The sequence below is a fragment of the Lampetra fluviatilis genome, chromosome 41 (genome assembly GCF_964198595.1).
Source record: "Lampetra fluviatilis chromosome 41, kcLamFluv1.1, whole genome shotgun sequence".
Taxonomy (NCBI): Eukaryota; Metazoa; Chordata; class Hyperoartia; order Petromyzontiformes; family Petromyzontidae; genus Lampetra; species Lampetra fluviatilis.
The window spans coordinates 6,738,702-6,760,302 of record NC_136315.1 but is presented as its reverse complement, the minus strand read 5'-3'; the positions used below and the strand labels follow the sequence as shown (position 1 = coordinate 6,760,302).

Sequence of the window (21,601 nt, the reverse complement as noted above, 5' to 3'; positions counted from 1 at the left end):
ATATCGCTCCTGCATTTCGACTGACACTCCTCTTTCCCTGTAGACTCGTTTGGTCTACATCAAAAATAATCATCGTAATCATAAATTACATTATAATATTGTAATTCATTCGGATGGTTAAATGGACATATGCCAAAACGCCTATACATGTTTGTGTATGAGTTACTAAATACGCCAGCATGAGTTAATGTTCCTTGTAAATTCATCCATTAATCAAGTGAGGGTGCATTGAAAATATACAATCTTTTTTCTTGATATACACAAAACACACAACACGATGCAATCTTCATACGAGAAGCTAATATTTATATGAGAATGCACGCATATTGATATGGGAGTACGGTAGATACAGCAATGCATTGCTATTTCCATAACTGATGTCACAGGGGCTTCTAAGTGACCACGATATTGCAGTATATCAATGGATTCTTGAGTCGATCTGTGCGGATCTTGTGAGTGTTGCCCCCTGGCATGCGTGCTGGGTTTTCTCTGTCCTCCCACTTGAAGCCAAGACATCGTTCATGGAAGTGGCCAAACTTCCCAGTGCAGGACCATCTTGAGAGGTTTTCCTGGGTCACAAAACATTATTTTTAAATTGTGGCAGTGGTCAGTGCGCTAGTCTATGAACCTAGATTCATGAGTTCAATTCCCGACCATGGTTCACATAATTGGTGAGTGATATCTGAACTGACCCTTTTATCCGACCTCCTTAACCAACTGGCATTGACCAGCATGGTGAAGTATGGTCAAACAATGCCCACGACTTATACGGCATGGAGAGGCATTGATCCAGCAGTGGATTGACAAAGGGCTGTAAAAGTTGTGATCACCTCGGTACTCTTCTTCCCTATTAGTTCGAATGCAGAGGTGGACATTCTACATTACTCTGATGGCGTCTTGGTCATATGCACATCAGACAACCACAATCGACTTGCACCAGGTGATACTAATTTTAACGACCCGAGAGGGATGATGATGATGGTGGAAATTGGTGGGTGGTAATTACTGAGCTGGGATTCATAGACAATTAGCAGTGTAATCGTACGCATGCTAAATTGACTCGTGAACAACATACAGAATGCATTCATTAGTGATTTCTCGGCTGAATGGGCGGACGCGTTGACCGAATTTGGCGCTTTTCTCAATTAAAGCTAAACATTTGTACGAGCTAATGAATGAACTCGACGGCAGGGGGCAGTTCGCAGCCACATTGGCTCTGTCTCCACATTGCAGGCGGCCCATTCCTCCTCCTCCCCATGGGATACGTCTCCCCCTCGTGGCCAGCTCTGGTGCTGCGGAGCGCTGGTGGGGTTGTGGTCGCGGTATGCGAGGTGCGTCTACTCGCACGTGTATATGGGGAGCGGTGGCGCAGTGGTTAGCGCGCTGCGCTTCAATCTCGACGACCCCGAGGCAGAGGTCGCAAACGGGTTTTGATTCCTTACCCGTACCCGGCCGCACCAGGGTCGCAAACGGGTACACGTACCCGGCCGGGTATTGGGTAGGGTACGGGTATCGGGTACCTGATTGCGACCTCTGGGATGAAGCCATGTTGCAAGCGCGGGTGGGTTGATTCTAGGAACTTGAATTGTGAGAAGAGACAAGACGTTGGGAAATGAGTGACAAACAGTTACTCACCAGTGACTCACGGCATACCCGTACCCGTACCCGGCCGCACCAGGGTCGCAAACGGGTACCCGTACCCGGCCGGGTACGGGTAGCCGGGTATCGGGTAGGGTACGGGTATCGGGTACTCGGTTGCGACCTCTGCCCCGAGGTCAATTTCCGCTCTTGGCCACCAAAGCCAGTGACAAATATCTGAACCGGTCTTGGGCCTCCCCTAGGTCGTACCGAGCCTACAAATGAGCATCTGGTGCGATGTGTAAACATCGCCACTTGGGAGTCAAAGGCGGCCGTCCATAAATTACGTCACGCACCTAGGGGGGGGAGGTCAGACATTTGTGACGATGTGTGACGAGGGGGGGAGGTGAGAAATGTGACGTCACATCAAAATGCGCAACTTTAAATAAATATAGACAACACGTTCTACTTAATTAAATAGACGTTTAAATAAATGTTTTATCCTACAACATCAGAGTTCAGCGCCACATTAAATACGCACTACAATGACAATAGTTTAAAGCGATTTGAAGCATGTTTTATTTTTTGGGGGGTCGGGGGGGGGGGTAGAGCTTTGTGACGACATTTTTGAGGGGGGGGTCTGACTTTTTGTGGCGCCGTGTGACGAGTGGGGGGGGGGGGTCAAAAATCGTCCAAAATCGCGTGACGTCATTTATGGACGGTCCCAAAGGTTGCTGGCCACCCACCCACCCCCACGTGTGCCGTGCTGCCTCTGTCAATCCGCCGCTTTGCATGCACGTTCCCTCCTCCCCGTGTCGCCTTGTCTCTCTCTCACGTGGCAGTTATTCGGCCATACTTCACCACATTGGTCAGTACCGCTTGGTGAGAAGGAGAGACGGATCCCAGGACCAGTTCAAATGTCACGCACCACTGATGTCAGCCGGTTGCTGTTCGTCCTTCATCCGCACCTCCGATTAGCACGGTTGGATATGTACGGTGCGAAAGAAGTTCAACGTTCGCTACCGGGGATTTAAACTGCATGGGTCGCTACATTCACAGCACGGCGCAGATGACCATAGAATGCCACGATAGGGCATCGACGTAGACGGTTGTGGCTGATGAAAATTATAATGGTGTTGTAGAAGGACTAGTAATTGTCATGATATTTTTTACTAAGACGGAGAAAGCTGATATTTTTTTTAAGTTGGACGCTAAAAAGAATGGCAAGCCTATAGGGGTTGGTTGCATGAAAACTCTGCATATCAATGAAAAAGTATACAACTCATATTCTTGGTTCTTTCGGTAAAGTCACATAGAAGGGAAACAATAAAATAATAAAATAATAAAATAAAATTTTATTGTAGATAAGCTCTCAGACACCTACGTGCTGTACTTCCTCATGCTGACACCACCTCAATGTCTTGTCTGTGGATGTGAATGCAAATGATTGCTCATCTTCTTCTGTTCCATCAACCCCACCCCTAAGTAGATAGGTTCTCAACACGATGAACTACAGTTACACTTGATTTAAGTTCATTTTTGGATACCAGTAAATCTCTTTAAAACGTCATCTTGCTTAGTTATTTTCTATTTATCGGCAGTTACAATATTGGGAGTTGACAATTTGTAAAGTAACTTGTGTTGAAAAATAAAATACAAACATGGCACAGAGATGATGCGTGTTCAAAGTGTTCCATGTTTGTGCACGTGACATTGGAAGTATGACCTTGAGGCAAACTGCCGGGGAACAACACTCGACACGCCGTAAATAAATAAAAGAATACAATCCATGCAAACGCTTACGCAAGCTTTTACCGAGTAGTAATACAAAAGTGTGCCGTTCTTTTTCCCTTTAATGCATATCGGCGTTTGTACTGTTTACACATAATTACGTTACAAGGCTTTGTTATTGGCAAATGGCACACACTCAGTACACTCACATGCAATCAACATACGCATAACACAATATGCGTACGCTTTCCACACACACACTACACACTACAAAGATCCCCGTTAAAGCCTTTAATAAATAGGGCCAAGTGCTGTTAGCGAGCACCTCGGAAGGCCGGCACGGCACACGAGGGGTGGGTGGACAGCACCACGCCCTTTGTCCCCCTGGTGGCGATGTTTATACACTGCACCAGATACACTGCACCAGATTATTTGAGGCTGAGTCGACCTAGGTGAGGCCCAGGACCGGTTCAGATAATCGTCACTGGTATTGGTTGTGAGCTGCAATCGAAATCGGGTCGCACACACACAAGTGCATACACATCGCACACTGCCATGCACGTAGATGGTGGCAGCGCAGAGGCTGACAAGAGAATGACTTAACATCTCTTTAGACGGCGGCTCGCTACTGGACATCTGTAGAAAAAGAGCTTAATAGCTCATCAGATTACTCCGGGTATAAACACATTCCTGCGGAGGGAGCTGGTAGGAACGTTGGGTTGCTCGGTCAATGGCCAGGGTCAACGGCGGCGTGGTGTATTCCGCAAATATCGCCGACTGTGAGGGCGGGCACAAGCCGGCGTGAGTAGGTTAAACGTTGAGTTTTATAAGGGCACCACGGGGTGACCAGCCCCTCCACACCCAGCCCCATCCCTCCCACCCCTTCCTCCCACCCCCCACCCAGCCCCACCCTCCCCTCCCCACCCCTCCCACCCCCCCACCCAGCCCCTCCCCACCCTCCCCTCCCCACCCTCCCCACCCAGCCCCTCCCCACCCTCCCCTCCCACCCAGCCCCTCCCCACCCTCCACACCCATCCCCACCCCTCCCATTTTTGGATGCACGACGGACGGACGGACACAATAATCCCCTATGGGCTGGTGTAACCAGGAGGTTCCTACCAGTAATACATATTCTGTTTCTGATGCCGCGCCAAACGTGGGGCTCTGGCGTGGGGCTGAAATGCGATGCCATAGCTGCACTTAGTTTAATGTGGAAAAGGAGAGGGGGGGGTGGCGGCTCTTGCATTGTGGACGCCGTCTCTCCCTCCATGCGGAGATGCAGTGATTTGCAGCGAAACTGAAGTACAGTCGTCCTGACAAGTCACTGGTCCGTGGCGCTCCCACTGAGCCACTTGCATCGCAATGTCCATTTAATCGGACAGAGCCTTACAGGTGGATGGTGGATGTATCATCATCGTCATCGTCATTACACATCAGTCCGTTGCTGAACAAAGGATCAGTCATCATCAGTCGGTTAACACATTAATGATGGGAGAATTGTCATCATCGCCGTCACTTTTGCGTGAAAATCGCATCACGATCATCGAAATTATTGCTGAAGGTTTCTATCCCTACAATGCATCGCTTGCATGTGTCGTGCGTAAATGGGAACCGCGTTTCCATGGAAACGCAGCATCATGGCAACCAGACTGGGCCCCCTGGCAACCACATCCCCTGAAGCATGACAACCACGTTGCCATGGAGATGGAGCAGCCTCAGTCAGCGGAGGCGGTGGGGGTGTGGGGGGGCGGCGGGGGGGGCGAGAGAGTGGCTGAAGAGGGCTGGTGGAGGCTGGAGGGAGATGGGAGAGAGTGGAAGAGAATGCGAAAGTGGAGGAGGATGGGAGAGGGTGGAGGAGGATGGGAGAGAGTGGAGGAGGATGGGAGAGAGTGGAGGAGGATGGGAGAGGGTGGAGGAGAATGGGAAAGTGGTAGCTGGATGAGAGAGTAGAGGAGGATAACAGAGAGTGGAAGAGAATGGGAGAGGATGGAGGAGGATGGGAGAGGGTGGAGAAGAATGGGAGAGAGTAGAGGAGGATGGGAGAGAGTGGAGGAGGATGGGAGAGGGTGGAGGAGGATGGGAGAGGGTGGAGAAGAATGGGAGAGAGTGGAGGAGGATGGGAGAGGGTGGAGGAGGATGGGAGAGAGTGGAGGAGGATGGGAGAGGGTGGAGGAGGATGGGAGAGAGTGGAGAAGAATGGGAGAGAGTGGAGGAGGATGGGAGAGGGTGGAGAAGAATGGGAGAGAGTGGAGGAGGATGGGAGAGGGTGGAGGAGGATGGGAGAGAGTGGAGGAGGATGGGAGAGGGTGGAGGAGGATGGGAGAGGGTGGAGGAGGATGGGAGAGGGTGGAGGAGGATGGGAGAGGGTGGAGGAGGATGGGAGAGGGTGGAGGAGGATGGGAGAGGGTGGAGGAGGATGGGAGAGAGTGGACGAGAACAAGAGAGAGTGGAGGAGAATGGGAGAGTGGTAGCTGGATGAGAGAGTAGAGGATGATAACAGAGAGTGGAGGAGGATGGGAGGAGAGAGCAGAGAAGGATGATAATGACTGGACAGGGCTTGATAGTGGTTGGGTTAATGTCAGCATTAGTGGGTGGGTGAACAGGGCAGATTGAATAGGGGTGGGGGGGGGGCTTTAACGTGGGCACCAGTACATACACGCATCAATTCCCCTCTTGTTAGGGCTTATCACAACCGCAAATCTCCACTATTGCTCATTATGGCAGCACATAATGCTGCAATTAAATCAATTGGTTGGAATGTGTAACCGTCATATCTAATATGTGCCTTAATATATTTAATGCAGTATATACACAGGACAAATGTAACAAAGGCCCATGCATGCTTGCCTCGGATGAGAAGTCAACGTGCTGGCATTTGAAGGAGCCCCTTTGTTGCGATACAATACATTTTGTCTCAAGCGACTCTGTAGAAAACGATGGGACGTGTGTCATTCGGGATGTGTATACGTACTTACATTTTAAAAGTAAAAATATAATGCAATTGTAATTTATTTCTTTGCGAGTAGAAATAGCCTGCGTAAAACATATTGTGATTTGAACCACAATCTGACATTAAACTTTAACGCATGCCTGTCATGAAGGTTGTTTACACTACGACGTCAGTGAAGTTAGTCACACAATTACTACGATAATGAGCCAACAATGTCTGTTTGTGTGTAACGCGCGTGACGTCACTCCACATGCCGCACCTCCTCCCGGTCATTAATATTCATGAGCGGGTGACGTCACTCCACATGCCCCACCCCCCCGTCATTAATATTCATGAGCGGGTGAGTTTTTACACTCACGCAGAAGAAGGTCGAGCGGAAATATATATTTTTAGCAAATTCGCTTTAAGTTTGACGTTTTTTTTTTAAAGTGAATTTAATAAATAATTATACGCAGCAACAAAGTGGAGTTGTTGTCTTTATTTATTTCTTCAGCACTTGAGACAAAATGTAAGTCTAATTAATGCTTCTACATTATGGTAAAATAAACATTTCTCGGTAATTTTCCAGATATTGTATCGAATTAAAATTTATTTCAACCCCAGCGACCGAAAGCAGAAGAGAATAAAGTATCAGAGCAGTGAATTTGAACAAATTGAAGGTCAGTTATAAACAGTGCTATAGTGACATCAAGTGAGGTATTTTATGACTTCGCTTTGTGCTAGATTCACTGCCATTAATACAGTGCTACAGTGAAATGCAGTGTCGTGTTTGATGACGTACCTTTGTGCAAGTTTCACTGCCATTAAATTTACAGAAGATACAATTATACTCTGCTCAATTTTTTCGTAAATATTACAGCTTCCGTCTTAGGACGGGCAAACCAGCTAGTTAAAGATAATGATGATCATCAACCATGATCTAGCCATCGCCATCTCTCACAGTCTTGCGGTGCCGTTCAACTCCTTGCACACTTAGCCAAAATCATCGCTACATCTCCACGCTGGACATCCGCGAATGGGGCGATGACAGTAGCAACGTCCAGTGCAAGCACATTTGTACGTATATGTATTTAGGTACCATGCGAATTTCTTTCGCACCGTACGTAGCCAACCGTGCTAATCGGAGGTGCGGGGAAAGGACAACAAACTAAATACAAAAATAATTTCTAAATTCATTAGTTTTCAATCTAGATGTAAAAGTGGATAGCTCCAGTGGTTTCCTAGTATCGGAAGGAAAAGCGTTCCAGACGGCCGCAGAAGCGCATCTGCAAGCGCAGCGCGATGCAGTGTCAGTCTTTGCGTGATGGTTTACGCTCCTTGACGAGATTAGCAAGGTATTGTGGTTCAATTGTGGCAAGCGCTTTGTGTGTATTGAGTGAGCCCTTATACTCTTATATAAGTGCACAACTTTATCTGTGATGAACGCTGCACTTTCCGTCGTTTTCATGCAGGGGGCGCTGCAAACCTACGCGCCCCCTGCATGAACGACGGAGGCGCAGGGACAGACGTTCGATCACGTTGGAATCGATCTGCAGACGGCGGTCTTCTCGCACGGCCAGCTTTGTGTCGCCTGATCTCGACCCCGCAATCCCAAAGAGGTGAAAGTCCGCATCGAACCCAAACCCCAGCAAGGCCATCTACTTAACGACGAGAGAAAAATTCACACGAAATGTCGTTTTCAATTAAGTCTTCCAGATGTAAAATTATATAAGCTTTTAATGAAGAAATAAAATGATCTAATTTCAAAACATAATACAATTCAAAGATGTTTCGTTTTAAACCTTCAAAACGGAGCATCGGGTGCTTGCGTGAATGCGTCGTTCGTGTGCAATTTTTTTCGTGACTTTCCTGGCCGAAGGCAGTAAATGGTTGTACAACCCCGAGTAATATAATAATTCGGCAAACGGAAGCCAATGCAGCTCAGCGAGCACTGGGCGGATATGGTCAGATCTTGCACTTGCTATTCTTTACGGTCAATTCGACGTCTCTGACTTCCAAATTCTTCTCGAGGCCACGTGTTCTTCTCCCACCTCTCGGTGTAATTCCAAACATGCTCCTTTCCATGCACCTTTCAGCATTTAATCAATTTTCTTTGTCAATGGCCACCTTTCTGATGCATATGTCTTAGCAGTAGCAGTAGTGCTTTTTTATTATTTTATGTTAAAATGTCACAAATACACCCAGGAAATCCTCACTGAGTCTCAAGACTCATTTTTAAGAAGGTCCTGTGTGAGATGTGTGGCCAAGTCTTCTTTGAGTACTTATGTCACGTGGGAAGTAAACCATATTAGAAGTACTTGATGAATTGCGTCAGTGCCCTTGTAGGTCGGCTGGCAGTCTACAATAGCGAGAAACACCTGGAGCAGTATGTGATCATCGGAGCTAGAGAGACAATCGTGGCTGTGTGTGCATTGTGTGAGACCATACGATGCTATGGAAAATGTTAAAGCTCATTCACTGTAAACACAATGATGTGTGTTCCACTGCATTAGTGCACAATGCCACTCAATGAACATTCATACAAACAATATATTTGTTAAGATCGCAATGCCTCATCCTTGGCTTGAAAACAGATGCACTTTGAATCATTTATAACATTATAATTTATCCAGATCCATTGGCTTAATATGAAAATGTGTCTGCGAGTGTGTGAATGTAGTGGTTAGCGCGCTGCACTACAAACTGGGCGACCCGAGGTCGATTTCCGCTTCCAGCCAACACTGGTGACAATTATCTGAACCGGTCCTGGGCCTCCTCTAGGTCGACTCAACCTCGAAATGAGTACCTGGTGTGGTGTGTAAACATCGCCACTGGGGAGACAAAGGCGGCCAGGCGTGGTGCTGGCCACCCACCCCTCGTGTGCCAAGCTCGCTAACAGCAATTGTCTCAAAAGTCTCAAAAGTCTCTTGAGGCTTTACGGAGGTATTTAATAATGTAGTGTCGTGGTTTCGCGTTTTGCAACGAACCTGGCGGCCCGGGTTCAATTCCCACTCACAGCCAACACCAGCTACGATTTTCGGAACCGGTCCTGGGTCTCCCCTAGGTAGACTCGGTCTCAAATGAGCAAATGGTACGGTGTGTCAACATCACCACTGGGGAGCCAGTCGGCTGGGCAAGTGGTGCTGGCCACCCACCCCCTCCGTGTGCCATGCCTGCCTGCAGAGGTGCTCGCTAACAGCACTTGCCCCAAAAGTCTGTTAAAGGCTACATGGGCGAGATTGCATTAATACAGTCCTTCTAACGGACAGCAGATTGTCCTTTTTTCTAATAACAACACACACCACGGAGGGTAGTTACTTGGCTCATGATGAAAGCATGTAGTTGGCAGTATTTAGCACGGTCAGACTTAACATTATGTAGAACATTAAAGTGACCCTGCCCCATGAGTGAATTCAGCCAACCTCTACGCTACAATATTTGGGGTCCAAATGAACCAATATTGTTTATGGGATGTTCTCGTTACCGCACATGCACGCGGTTAGCCTTCGAATTATTGCAACAAAGCGTGCGATTCGATTCAAGAAACTGTTGTTTTCATGAAACAACAGAAACCAACAGATTGGCTGCAGGGTCCACATGAGCCCAAAACATACAATGTATACGAATGGAAAACAACGATTATTACAAATGTGAATCGATGCATGTGTGGTGAGCTTATAGTAGATATGAATCGGTGAATCAATACATCATTACGCTTCTTATATCTCCACTCTTTGCACTCCTTCTGATTAAACATTGATTTGTGCACCCTGAATAGCTATTATGTAACACGTACAATATAAGTGTATACACGTGCATGGTAAGACAAAATATATCCCACGCCGTTTTAAACTCAAGGGGCAATTGTTGTTTGCGAGTACCTATTTATACGAGCGCGACACATCAGGGAATGGGTCCAGCCAATACGACACACGCCTGGCCATCTGGCCACCTTCATTTCCACACTACTGATTCATCTTCCCCTACCAGACAAGGACGCATTACTCTTTGTTTTTTTTTGTAAAGTCACGTAGGTGAAAATAAAATAAAAATGAAAACAACTCAATTAAATCACGACGTTTCGGAAGCAACACAAGCCTCCGTCATCAGGTGGGAACTGCTACAGAAAAAATAATGTAGTGAATAAAGAGAGCTACGGTAATTTTGCTGTAGCAGTTCCCACTTCATGACGGAGGCTTGTGTTGCTTCCGAAACGTCGTGATTTTATTTAGTTGTTTTCATTTTCATTTTATTTTCACCTACGTGATTTTACCGAAAAAAAACAAAGAGTATGGATCCTTGCAGTCACGAAAACTTCAAATCTAGGGATGCATTAACATGTGGGCTGTAGGGGCTGCGGCTTGGGGCCTTGGACTTTAGGGATCCCACCCGGTCCCATCAAAAAACATATCCTACTTTCTCATGGTTGAAATGCAATAATATACTGTACTGTTGAAGCATTATGATAAAGTCTATGGTGTCATTTGCTAATTAAAGTCACTGTATCACTATGTATACTACTATCAGCTGTGCGCCACAATGAAAAGTTGTGTTCCTGATAACTTTGATTTAGCTTTGCAGTTCATATATGGCATTAAAAAACACGACAACTGGTATAACCACAAAGTGTTTGGCATCATCAGACATGGGTGGTGGGAAAACAGTCAAGGGGACCAATTGAATGAACAGAGAGGGCTCCCAGCTCCAGGTTTCCCCGTCAAACCTACACCTACGATTAGCACGGTTGGCCACGTACGGTGCGAAAGAAGTTCTACATACATACAGCTACAAAGATAAAAGTCTCCCGTATAGCGTTAACATCAAGGCTGTAATTATAATATATATTGGGGGGGGGGGGGGACATCCACATATGCTCAAAATGTCTTCCCAAATATATAGCTATAAAAAATATTTGTGAAAAGTTTAAATTGCGATGCTGTGTAAATAAAAACAACAATTTGCGAAACCTTGGCCACAAAATCTGGACTTGTCTTCATATAACAATGCATAGATTTCTGTGTATATGATTGTGGTTATACTCTTGGTTTGAAGCTGTCGTGACTGCAGGAATCCATACTCTTTGGTTCTTTCGGTAAAGTCACGTAGGTAGAAAATAAAATAAGTCACGACGTTTCGGGCGCAACACAAGCGTCCGTCATCAGGTGGGAAAGCGTGGTCTACTGCGGAGGCAATCTGCCTTAGCAGACTTTACCGAAAGAACCAAAGAGTATGGATTGTGGTTATGGTTGTACTTTATTAATCCCCAATCTCTGCCATTACATACAATGAAACAAGAAAACGTAAAAAATAAAAACAGAGAAATGTAATACAATCCACTATTAGACATTGTTGGAAAAAATAAAGAAAAAGTCCATCCCATGTGTTAGTGACTTTTTTAATATTTTAGGCAGGAAATGGCAGGAATAGAGTTTCTTCTAGATTTGAAGCTTTCGTGACTGCAAGGATTCATATTATTAGTTTTTTTCGGTAAAGTCACGTAGGTAAACATTTTAAATTAATGAAAGTAAAATTAAAATAAAATTAAAAATCACGACGTTTCGGAGGCAACACAAGCTTCCGTCTTCAGGTGGAACCGTCACAGCACGATTGTTGTATCAAGTAAGAGTTATCAAATTTAGATATTTTTTTTCTTCTGGGGGGGAACCCCCAGACCGCCTGGAAGATTTGGTCCCCCCCAATGTTGACTCCATGGCTACGGCCTTGGTTAACATGATGTCGGGGCAAGTGCTGTTAGCCTGTCGATCTGTAAAATCGTCTCCACACCACTCTGTGCTCTATACGATGTGCAGCATTTCGCACCTATGAAGGCAGGTACGGCACACGAGGAGATAGTGGGTGGCCAGCGCCACGCCCGGCCGCCTTTGTCTCCCGAGTGGCGGTACACGTCGCACCAGGAGCTAATTTTAGACTGATGCGACCTATATAGGAGGGGGAGGTCCAGGGCAGGTTCAGATACCAATTTCGGGCGATGTTGTGCATGGCCACTGGCTGGAATGAAGGCGAGCTTTGTGGGATCGGAGTGCAGTGCAAAGCTCGGTCATATGGCGCTTAGAAAAATGAATATGTATGCTCACGTGCAGTGAAGCTAAGCCCCAGCAAAGAGCTGACGTTCCCTGGGGAGAAGTGATCCATCGGGCATTATCGAAACGTGACAGGGCACGTAAATGACAAATACGACACTTAAAACAAGAATGCATCGGACGTGCATGTACACACGGACAGCCCTCACTGACCAGCGTGGTGAAGTATGGTCAAACAACCCTCATGACCGACGCGGCGTACAGAGGCATTCGTCCAGCAGTGATGCGGACGGCAGGCTGTGGATAATTATTGATTTTAAACAGAGCCACGGTAGCGCGCGTGTGTGTGTGTAGTGAGTGGAGCGGGGAGCGGTATGCGTCGTGGTTAGCGCACTGCGCTATGAACCCAGCGACCAAAGTTGAATTCCCGCTCACGACCATTATTAGTGGCGGCTATCCGAACCGGTCTTGGACTTCTCCCTAGGTAGACTCGGCCTCAAATGAGTACCTGATGCGCTGTGGAAACATCGCCACTGGGGAGACAAAGGCGGTCAGGCGTGGTGCCGGCCACCCCACCCCCTCGTGTGCCGTTCCGGCCTTCATAGGCGCTGCTCGCTAACAGCACTTGCCCCAACAGTCTGTTTAAGGCTAAACTGGGATCTTTGTGTGTGTGAAGTGAGTGGAGTGTGATATGACTTGGTCTGAGTCTGCTACCGTGAGGTCGGATGAATGAAGCAATGTAATCTCTGCAAATACACGAATGAAGCGAGGCATCCCGCATGCCGACTCGGACATCGACGATAGCCACAACACATTCTAATGAATCTCTGTGCCCTCTCATGTGGTTAAGTAAACGGCAACTGCTGATTGATGGGCATGTGTGTCCACATCACCCGCCCTCGTTCCTCCAATTATCCACTCGGCGAACAGATCCACGGTTATTGATCCTTCCTCCTTTATTTGCGGGGTTGCATTTGAGTTAGGGGGTGGGGGGGGCATGCACATGGGGGTGATTGTTTATCGGATCGAACGCAGAACCTCCCAGCCTGGCCCGCGACCACCCCAAATGGTCCTGCACTGCAGGCAAGAGCAGCAGCTGTGAGCATGGCGTGATGTGTGTCAGTAGGTGACAGGGACACAGACACTCCCTAAACCCGCCACCACCCAATGACACATTTATATTTACGCGATCTAACCCAAAAACAAAACCTATGTTATGGATGTTTGTGTTTAGTTTTGTTGTCCTTCCCCGCAACTCCGACTAATACGGTTGGCTACGTACGGTGCGAAAGAAGTGCAACACACGTACACAGAGTGTCTGTGTCCCTGCCACCTACTGACGCAGCCTTCAGATCACGGGACGTGCGCTCTTACCGCATCTGTGACAATGTTGACGGTTTTGCAGCAATAAGTTCCAATAGAAGTCAGCAAATAGACCGATAACCTCATTTATGCCGTGCCTGCTGTGGGGCTTATTTGACCATACTTCTCCCTCCACGCTGGGACAGTGCAGGTTGATGAAGACGGGGAACATGGACGTGGGAATACAAAGATCCAGATGACGCCAAAAGGCGACCTTAACCGATCAACATTGTGTGTGGATTCATATTCTTATGCTTTTTTTCGGTAAAGTCACGTAGGTAAAAAATTGAAATTAATAAAAGTTAAATAAAAAGTATATACGGAGTGGTATCTCTTGTAATCTCTCATTTACTTGATACAGCTGTCGGGCTGTGACGGTTCCACCTGAAGACGGAAGCGTGTGTTGCCTCTGAAACGTCGTGATTTTTATTTTTATTTGACTTTTATTAATTTTAATTTTTTACCTACGTGACTTTACCGAAAAAACCTAAGAATATGAATCATTGCAGTCACGATAGCTTCAAATCTAGAACAAGGATAGTACCACACTGATTGTTGCTGTACTCCCCACTATCGGAGTCCAGCGGCATTGTGTCATCATGGTGTGCATGGTGGACACTCATCCACGGACTATCCAGTATCAGTTTTGTTTTGCCCGTGTGATCTGATGAGATCGGGCACATTCCGGCTGATTTATCATCAGCGTGTGTGTGAGACTACATGTGTGTGTGACCTATGCATGGGGAGTGGTAGCGTAGAGATTATCACGCTGCGCTACGAACCTGGCGACCAACGTTTGATTCCCGATCACAGTCAACACCAGTGACGATTATCTGAACCGGTCCTGGGCCTCCCCTAGGTCGACTCAGCCTAAGGTGAGGACCTGGTGTGGTGTCTAAACATCGCCACGAGGGAGACAAAGGCGGCCGGGCGTGATGTGTACCACCCACACCCTCGTGTGTCGTGCTGGCCTTGATAGGGGCTCGCCAAACAACACTTGCTCCAACGGCCTATTGAAGGCTATGCGGGGGATCTTTGTCTTTGTATGTGTATGCAATACTCTGTGGATGCGTCATGTTCAGGTGTCACGTTGACTTTGTTGAACCAGGTGAGAACTCGAGAGACCAGGATAGGAGTCTCATTTGAAACATTGGCCCGGGTCACCAAAATGATAAACCCAAAACAAATAATGTTCGGCAATGGAGCAAACGGAAATCAGCACAAAAACAACCACACGAGAAATCGAAAATGTCGCACAAACGTAAATTAATGTTAAATCATAAGACCTCTCTCTATAGCGTAAGTCAGCTCGGGCAAATTCTTTTTTATATTGACAGATTATTATTATATTGACCGGAGTACAATAAAAACAATTAAGTCACGGAAACATTCATAAAGATATACAGTGACGCATTGACGAATATGCAAACAAACATGAATGTATGTCAGCATGCAAATGCATCTGTGCGTATGTATGTATGCAGTACTGTGTGCATCATGTCTGTGACTATACATGTCATTAATGTGTGTGTATTATACGACACAGATTGCATGCATGTGTATACCTGTAGGTAATAATGTGTGTGTATATAGCGGTAGTGTAGCGGTTAGCGCTACGCTGCGCTATGAACCCAGCGACACGGATTCGATTCCCGCTCACGGCCAACACCCAGTGACGATTATCTGAACCCGTCCCGGGCCTCCCTTAGGTCGACTCAGCCTCAAATGAGTACCTGGTGCGGTGTGTAAACATCGCCACTAGGGAGACAAAGGCGGTCGGGCGTGGTGCTGGCCACCCACCCCCTCGTGTACCGTCCCGGCCTTCATAGGTGCTCGCTAACAGCACTTGCCCCTACAGTCTGTTAAGGCTATACGGGGGATCTTTATCTTTGTGTATATACCATGCATGTGCCTTCTGAGCGGTTGACTTCCTACGCATCCCAGACCAATCACTGGAGGGCTGATGGCCGTTGCTAGGACAACGGGGCTGGAATCCTCCCTGATTCCAGCAACCCTGGGTAGGAGAGAGAGGAGGAGGAGGAGGGAGGGTGGCGGTGGGGGGGAGGATGGAGAGAGGGGGGGGAGGATGGAGAGGGGGTGGGGGCAGTCAGAGATTGCACAGCGAAGCTTCGCAACGCTGTGGCTTGTGCACCGGTGCGTGCACGCCGAGGTCAACAATTCCATTGCTGCTGCTGCTGCTAATGCTGCTACTGCTGCTGCTGTTGCGTCCGTAGCTTTAGCGCCTGAATAAAAGGTGCCGTGACAACCCTTTTTATAAAAAAGAGAAAAGGGCTGGGATGAGCGAAGAGAGGCAACCCAACGGGCAGAAGCCGGGCAACGGCGTAAAGAAGAAGCGCATTAGAAAGGTACAAAGTGAGACGCGTGCGATCTTGTGTGGTGCGTGGTGGTGACGGTGGTGGTGGCGGTGGAGGGGAGTGGTGGCGCAGTGGTTGACGCGCTGTGCTACTGGGGAGACAAAGGCGGCCAGGCGTTGTGCTGGCCACTCACCCCCTCGTGTGCCGTGTCAGTCTTCATAGCTGCGTGATAACAACAATTGCCCCCACAGTTTGTTGTGGCTATACGGGTGATTGTTGTCTATGTGTGCGGGAAGTAGTGGCGCAGTGGTGTGGTCACTGTGCTACGAACAAAGCATCAGATGTTCAATTCCTGGCCATGGTGGTGTTGATGTGGGGATTGTGGTGGGATTGGTGGTCGTGATGATCGTGGTTGTGGTGTGGTGTTGTTCAAGGAGGTGGTGGTGACGGCGGTGGAGGAGATGGTGGTCGTGGTGGTGGTGGTCAACATGATTGTGGAAAAGCGTTTATTTTCAACGAGTGCCCGAATACAATTACCGTGCATATGCGTGTAGTTTGTCGTAAATATTTTGACGAATAATTTTATCAAAGGGTCGTATATAGATTTAGCGATTGTTAATATGTTGTAACCGATATCAAGCGTTTTCGCCTTTTCTGTCGGAATTGGCATCTCACTCACCTCCATGGGAGGCGCGTTACTTGGTCCACTGATGATAGACACGGTGATAGACACGGTGATGCACACGGTGATAGACACGGTGATGCACACGGTGATAGACACGGTGATAGACACGGTGATGCACACGGTGATAGACACGGTGATGGACACGGTGATGCACACGGTGATAGACACGGTGATAGACACGGTGATGGACACAGTGATAGACACGGTGATAGACACGGTGATGGACGCGGTGTCCCCCTGTGAGTGCTCGGCACGACACGTAGAACTTCACATTGAGGCTGCCCTGTGAGTGAAACTATTCAACTTTCAAACCGTGATTTTGTGTGGTCCAAAATGTTGTGTATAATAATGTATGCTGTACGCATGTTGAACTTATTTCGCAACGTATTTAGCCAAACGTGTTAACGAGGGGTTCGGGGGGAGGATACCAAAACATAGTAATTGAAAAGCAGTGGTCTGAAAAAAGAATGTGTTGACGAATTTACGGTCTCGTGTTAACTGGCTGTTGTGTTTTTTGTGAAAATGTGTGTGAATGCGCTCATTTGGTGCAGTGAAGGTAATATACGTGTCCACCTATTGTATGTAAATTACATTATCGTACTATGTTTGCACAGGTATAAATGTAATTACATTAAAGGTTGTTATGTCTACATCAGCACCAAAACGTCTAACATCATATGTTTCGGATATAAACATTGGTCCTGCTAAATCACCCCTTGTATTTGTATGAGTGCCTTTTATTTGGACGTGCATAAGACCATGTAAATTATGTACTTTTAAATTCTTATGTGCAATACAGTTTGGTCTTGTTTGCCCATCCATCGTACACGGTAATGAAGATGAACGTTTGGTGCCACGGTCGAGGGCAGAGTTGCGTCGTCCTCCGATGCTGTTGCAGTATTGTGGCTAAAGCAGCAGCAGCAGCAGCAGTAGAGGCTGCAAAAAACATCCGCACAATGTGTACACTCTCACTTTAACCATCACCATGGTTAGCGAGACACGGCTCGTGCGAGAACTGCTGGTTCTAGGGGCACTCTTGCTGCTGCCCTGCGGGTTCGGCTCTCGCGAACGCAAGGGGCAATTTTAATGTTTCCGCCCGTGCCTACGTGTCTGGCTGGGGCAAGGGATCGAACTCAGAATGCAAATAATAATAATGCAATGATAATTGGTTTGAATTTCGATTTAAAGCTTTCGTGACTGCAGGGATTCATCTTCTTGGTTCTTTCGGTAAAGTCACGTCGAATGGAAATAATAAAATAATAAAAATAAAACATAATAAAATAATTCTCACAACGTTTCGGTCACAACGCAAGCAGCCGTCCTCAGGTGAAGAACAGGTCTGTCAGCCTGGGGTGTGTCATTCAGACTCTGTCTTCTCGACAGACCTGTTCTTCACCTGAGGACGGCTGCTTGCGTTGTGGCCGAAACGTCGTGAGAATTATTTAATTATGTTTTATTTTTATTATTTTATTATTTCCATTCTACGTGACTTACCGAAAGAACCAAGAAGATAATTGGGTTTTTACCCTTTTTTCTGGCAACAAAACTGACACCTTTTTTTTACAAGGAGTCATGTTTGCATAGACCACAATACCTGCAGTCATAATGCAAAAAAAACATAACTCTGATCATGTATGCACTGTCCTTGAAGTTGATTGGTCCACACCCGATACAGCTTTCCTTAGAGCCTAGTCTCACATGGTGTTGGACCAGATGACGCCAAAAGGCGCACTGAGGTTCCAATGGAATAATAATGCAATTCTTGATTTGCTTTTGTGACTGCAGGAATCCATACTCTTTGGTTCTTTCGGTAAAGTCACGTAGGTAGAAAATAAAATACCTACGTGACTTTACCGAAAGAACCAAAGAGTAATAATGCAATTTGATAACGTGCACAATATTTAACGGATATAAATGACCGTGACTCGGAGGTGCCGCTCAAAGCTCACTGTCGCTCGAATTCCAGGTGAGAATGGTGGTGGGGCCTTTAAGTGGCTCTTAAAAAGTCTCTGCAAACTGAATACTGCTGCTGCTGTTGCTGATCATATGAAGCGGGGTGGCATTTCAGACAGCAGCGGTTGCCACGGGGAAACGACGCCCAGCAGTGACCGTTGTTCTGGTCCTTGGTGTAGAGATGAAGGGGGAGTTTGTGAGTCACACTGCTGCTGATGCTGCGGCGGAGGAAGAGGAGGAGATATCCACCGTGAGCTGTAGTGCAGGAAGGCAGGAGAGTGGACAGAAGAGGAGACAGGAGAGTCGAGGGCGCTACGGTTGGCGACTTAACGAAGAGACCGCGTTGGCACCGGCAGACGATCTTGTAGCTGACCCTGCTGGTGATGGGAAGCCAGTGGAGGGAGGTGAAGCATCACGCCGAGTGCTTGTGCTGGGGCCGTGGCTTGCCAGTGGCGCTCGGGTCGCTGGTGCTTGTGCAAGGGATAGTACTGGTAGGAACCACCTGGTTCCACCAGCCCACAGGGGATTATTGTGTCCGTCCGTCCGTCGTGCATCCAAAAATGGGAGGGGTAGGGCTGGGTGGAGAGGGGATGGTGGGGAGGGGCTGGGTGGGGAGGGAAAGGCTGGGTGGGGAGGGTGGGGAGGGGCTGGGTGGGGAGGGAGGGGCTGGGTGGGGAGGGAGGGGCTGGGTGGGGAGGGTGGGGCTGGTCACCCCGTGGTGCCCTTATAAAACTCAACGTTTAACCTACTCACGCCGGCTTGTGCCCGCCCTCACAGTCGGGCATATTTGTGGAATACACCACGCCGCCGTTGACCCTGGCCATTGACCGAGCAACCCAACGTTCCTACCAGCTCCCTCCGCAGAAATGTATTAATAATGTTGCTGTTGCAAATGGCCAGTGCTCGGGTTTGGTTGCTGGTACAGAGGTTGCTATTGCTACGGTTGCAGGTACAGCTTGTGCAAAGGTTGCTGCTAGGGTTGCCGGTGCAAGAGCTGGTGCTAGGGTTGCTGGTGCTGAAGTTGCTGCTACAGTTGCTGCTCTTGGTTGTGAAATGTTTGGTGCTAAGGTTGCTGGTGCTGGTATTGGTGCCAGGTAGCGGGCTGGCGCTGCCGATTCTGCTCTTGATGCCGGAGTTGGGGCCGATACTTTGGCTGCGTTTGACGCTGGTGTTCAAGTCGGTGCTGGAGTTAAGTGCAATGCTTGCGGCTCTTCCTGATGGTGGCGATGGTTCCGGAGTAATTTACGGCGCTGGTTCTACGTTGGGGTTGACTCTCGATGATACTGGGACCGGTGTTTGCGTTGCTGCTAGCGGCAGTGTAAGGGCAACGTGACGAGACCATGACCATCGTATTTAGTTTCAGTGCCGTCTGTGTGTCAGTAAGTGTGCCCACTTTGAAATGCAGACAAATAATTTTCAGCATTCTCAGTGTTACTACTTTTGCTTTCAATAAAAGAAAATATTGCTTTCCAAAAGAATGTTATCTTTTGTTCAATTGTTTTAATTTACGGATGCATATTTGTATTCAAAAGTGTCGTGTGTGTATATTTTAAAATATCACCCTAAAAGTCCACCAACATTGTGCACATTTGCATTCTTATTTGCATTCTTTTATTCATGTGTGTGTGTAAAATCACATATCAAAGGATTCTTTGGGCGATTGTATAAATTATTTCACACATTGCTTGCTTAATAAACGTGGCTTTGAAGCCAGTTTTGATGCAGCTCATTCAATATGTCTATCCTTAGAAACTGGATTGGTTATTTGAACCCCAGAATTTCTGCTCAAAAGAAAAAAAGAAAACACCCGATAATATTTGGTTGTTTACAAGAAAGTCTGATACAAGACCAATACTTATTAGATCAAATTCTTGTCTGCAGTCTGTCAAGCAGCCAGTAAACTGGTGAGTCGGCAAGTCAGAGGCTCGGCTAGTGACTGACTTAGTTTCCACTTCGCTCAGTTGAGACATCAGCGCTGAGACATCGTTTTGTGAGATGAACGTAATGCGCCTTGAAAGCAAGCAATAAAAACTTTTAGGCAACATGGAAAAAAAGCTTTTATATTCTTGTGGCAGGGGAGGGGGGAAGGGTTGGGGAAGAGAGGGGGGTGGGGGGAGAGTTATTAATCTAAATTTGTATGTCCCGAAATTGAATGTGAAAATGAATAATTATATTGTAAATAATATATGAAAACAATGACAGAAATTTCAATTTTTGAAATGAATTACCATTTTAAATTGTTGAATAAAATAATAAAAAACGGCAAGTGCTGGTTGTTGTTGTTGTGTTAACACGCCGGCCAGTGAGGGTTGTTGTTGTTGTTGTTGTGTTAACACGCCGGCCATTCGTGCGAGTTGTTGTTGTTGTTGTGTAAACAACCTGGCCGTTGTTGTTGTTGTGTAAACACACCGGCCAGTGCGGGTTGTTGTTGTTGTTGTGTTAACACGCCGGCCATTCGTGCGAGTTGTTGTTGTTGTTGTGTAAACAACCTGGCCGTTGTTGTTGTTGTGTAAACACACCGGCCAGTGCTGGTTGTTGTTGTTGTGTAAACAAGCTGGCCATTCGTGCGGGTTGTTGTTGTGTAAACAAGCTGGCCGTTGTTGTTGTTGTGTAAACAAGCTGGCCGTTGTTGTTGTGTAAACAAGCTGGCCGTTGTTGTTGTTGTGTAAACACGCCGGCCAGTGCTGGTTGTTGTTGTGTAAACACGCCGGCCAGTGCTGATTGTTGTTGTTGTTGTGTAAACAAGCTGGCCAGTGCGGGTTGTTGTTGTGTAAACAAGCTGGCCGTTGTTGTTGTTGTTGTGTAAACACGCCGGCCAGTGCTGATTGTTGTTGTTGTTGTGTAAACAAGCTGGCCGTTGTTGTTGTGTAAACAAGCTGGCCAGTGCGGGTTGGTGAATGGGGAGGGCCCCAGGATCGGTTCAGATGTCAATCTCCAGCGATGTTAGCTGTGGCCAGGAATCAAACTCGGCTTGCTGGGTTCGGAGCGCAGTGGATGGACCATTCTG

General features: G+C 47.3%; 1 protein-coding gene across 14 annotated transcripts in view; it reads left to right on the top strand.

The window, feature by feature from the left end:
* LOC144946487 (ankyrin-2-like) overlaps nucleotides 1-21,601 on the top strand; it is a 253,800-nt gene that overhangs the window by 42,714 nt on the left and 189,485 nt on the right. For 13 of the 14 annotated variants that reach the window (XM_078875418.1, XM_078875417.1, XM_078875408.1 and 10 more), the window contains exon 1: nucleotides 15,747-16,007. The exons of the other annotated variant lie outside the window; for it this stretch is intronic. In XM_078875418.1, the coding sequence (XP_078731544.1) occupies nucleotides 15,939-16,007 (69 nt within the window). In that variant the 5' untranslated portion in view covers nucleotides 15,747-15,938. Of the gene's footprint in view, nucleotides 1-15,746; nucleotides 16,008-21,601 lie in introns of those variants that run through there. 14 annotated transcript variants of the gene reach the window in all.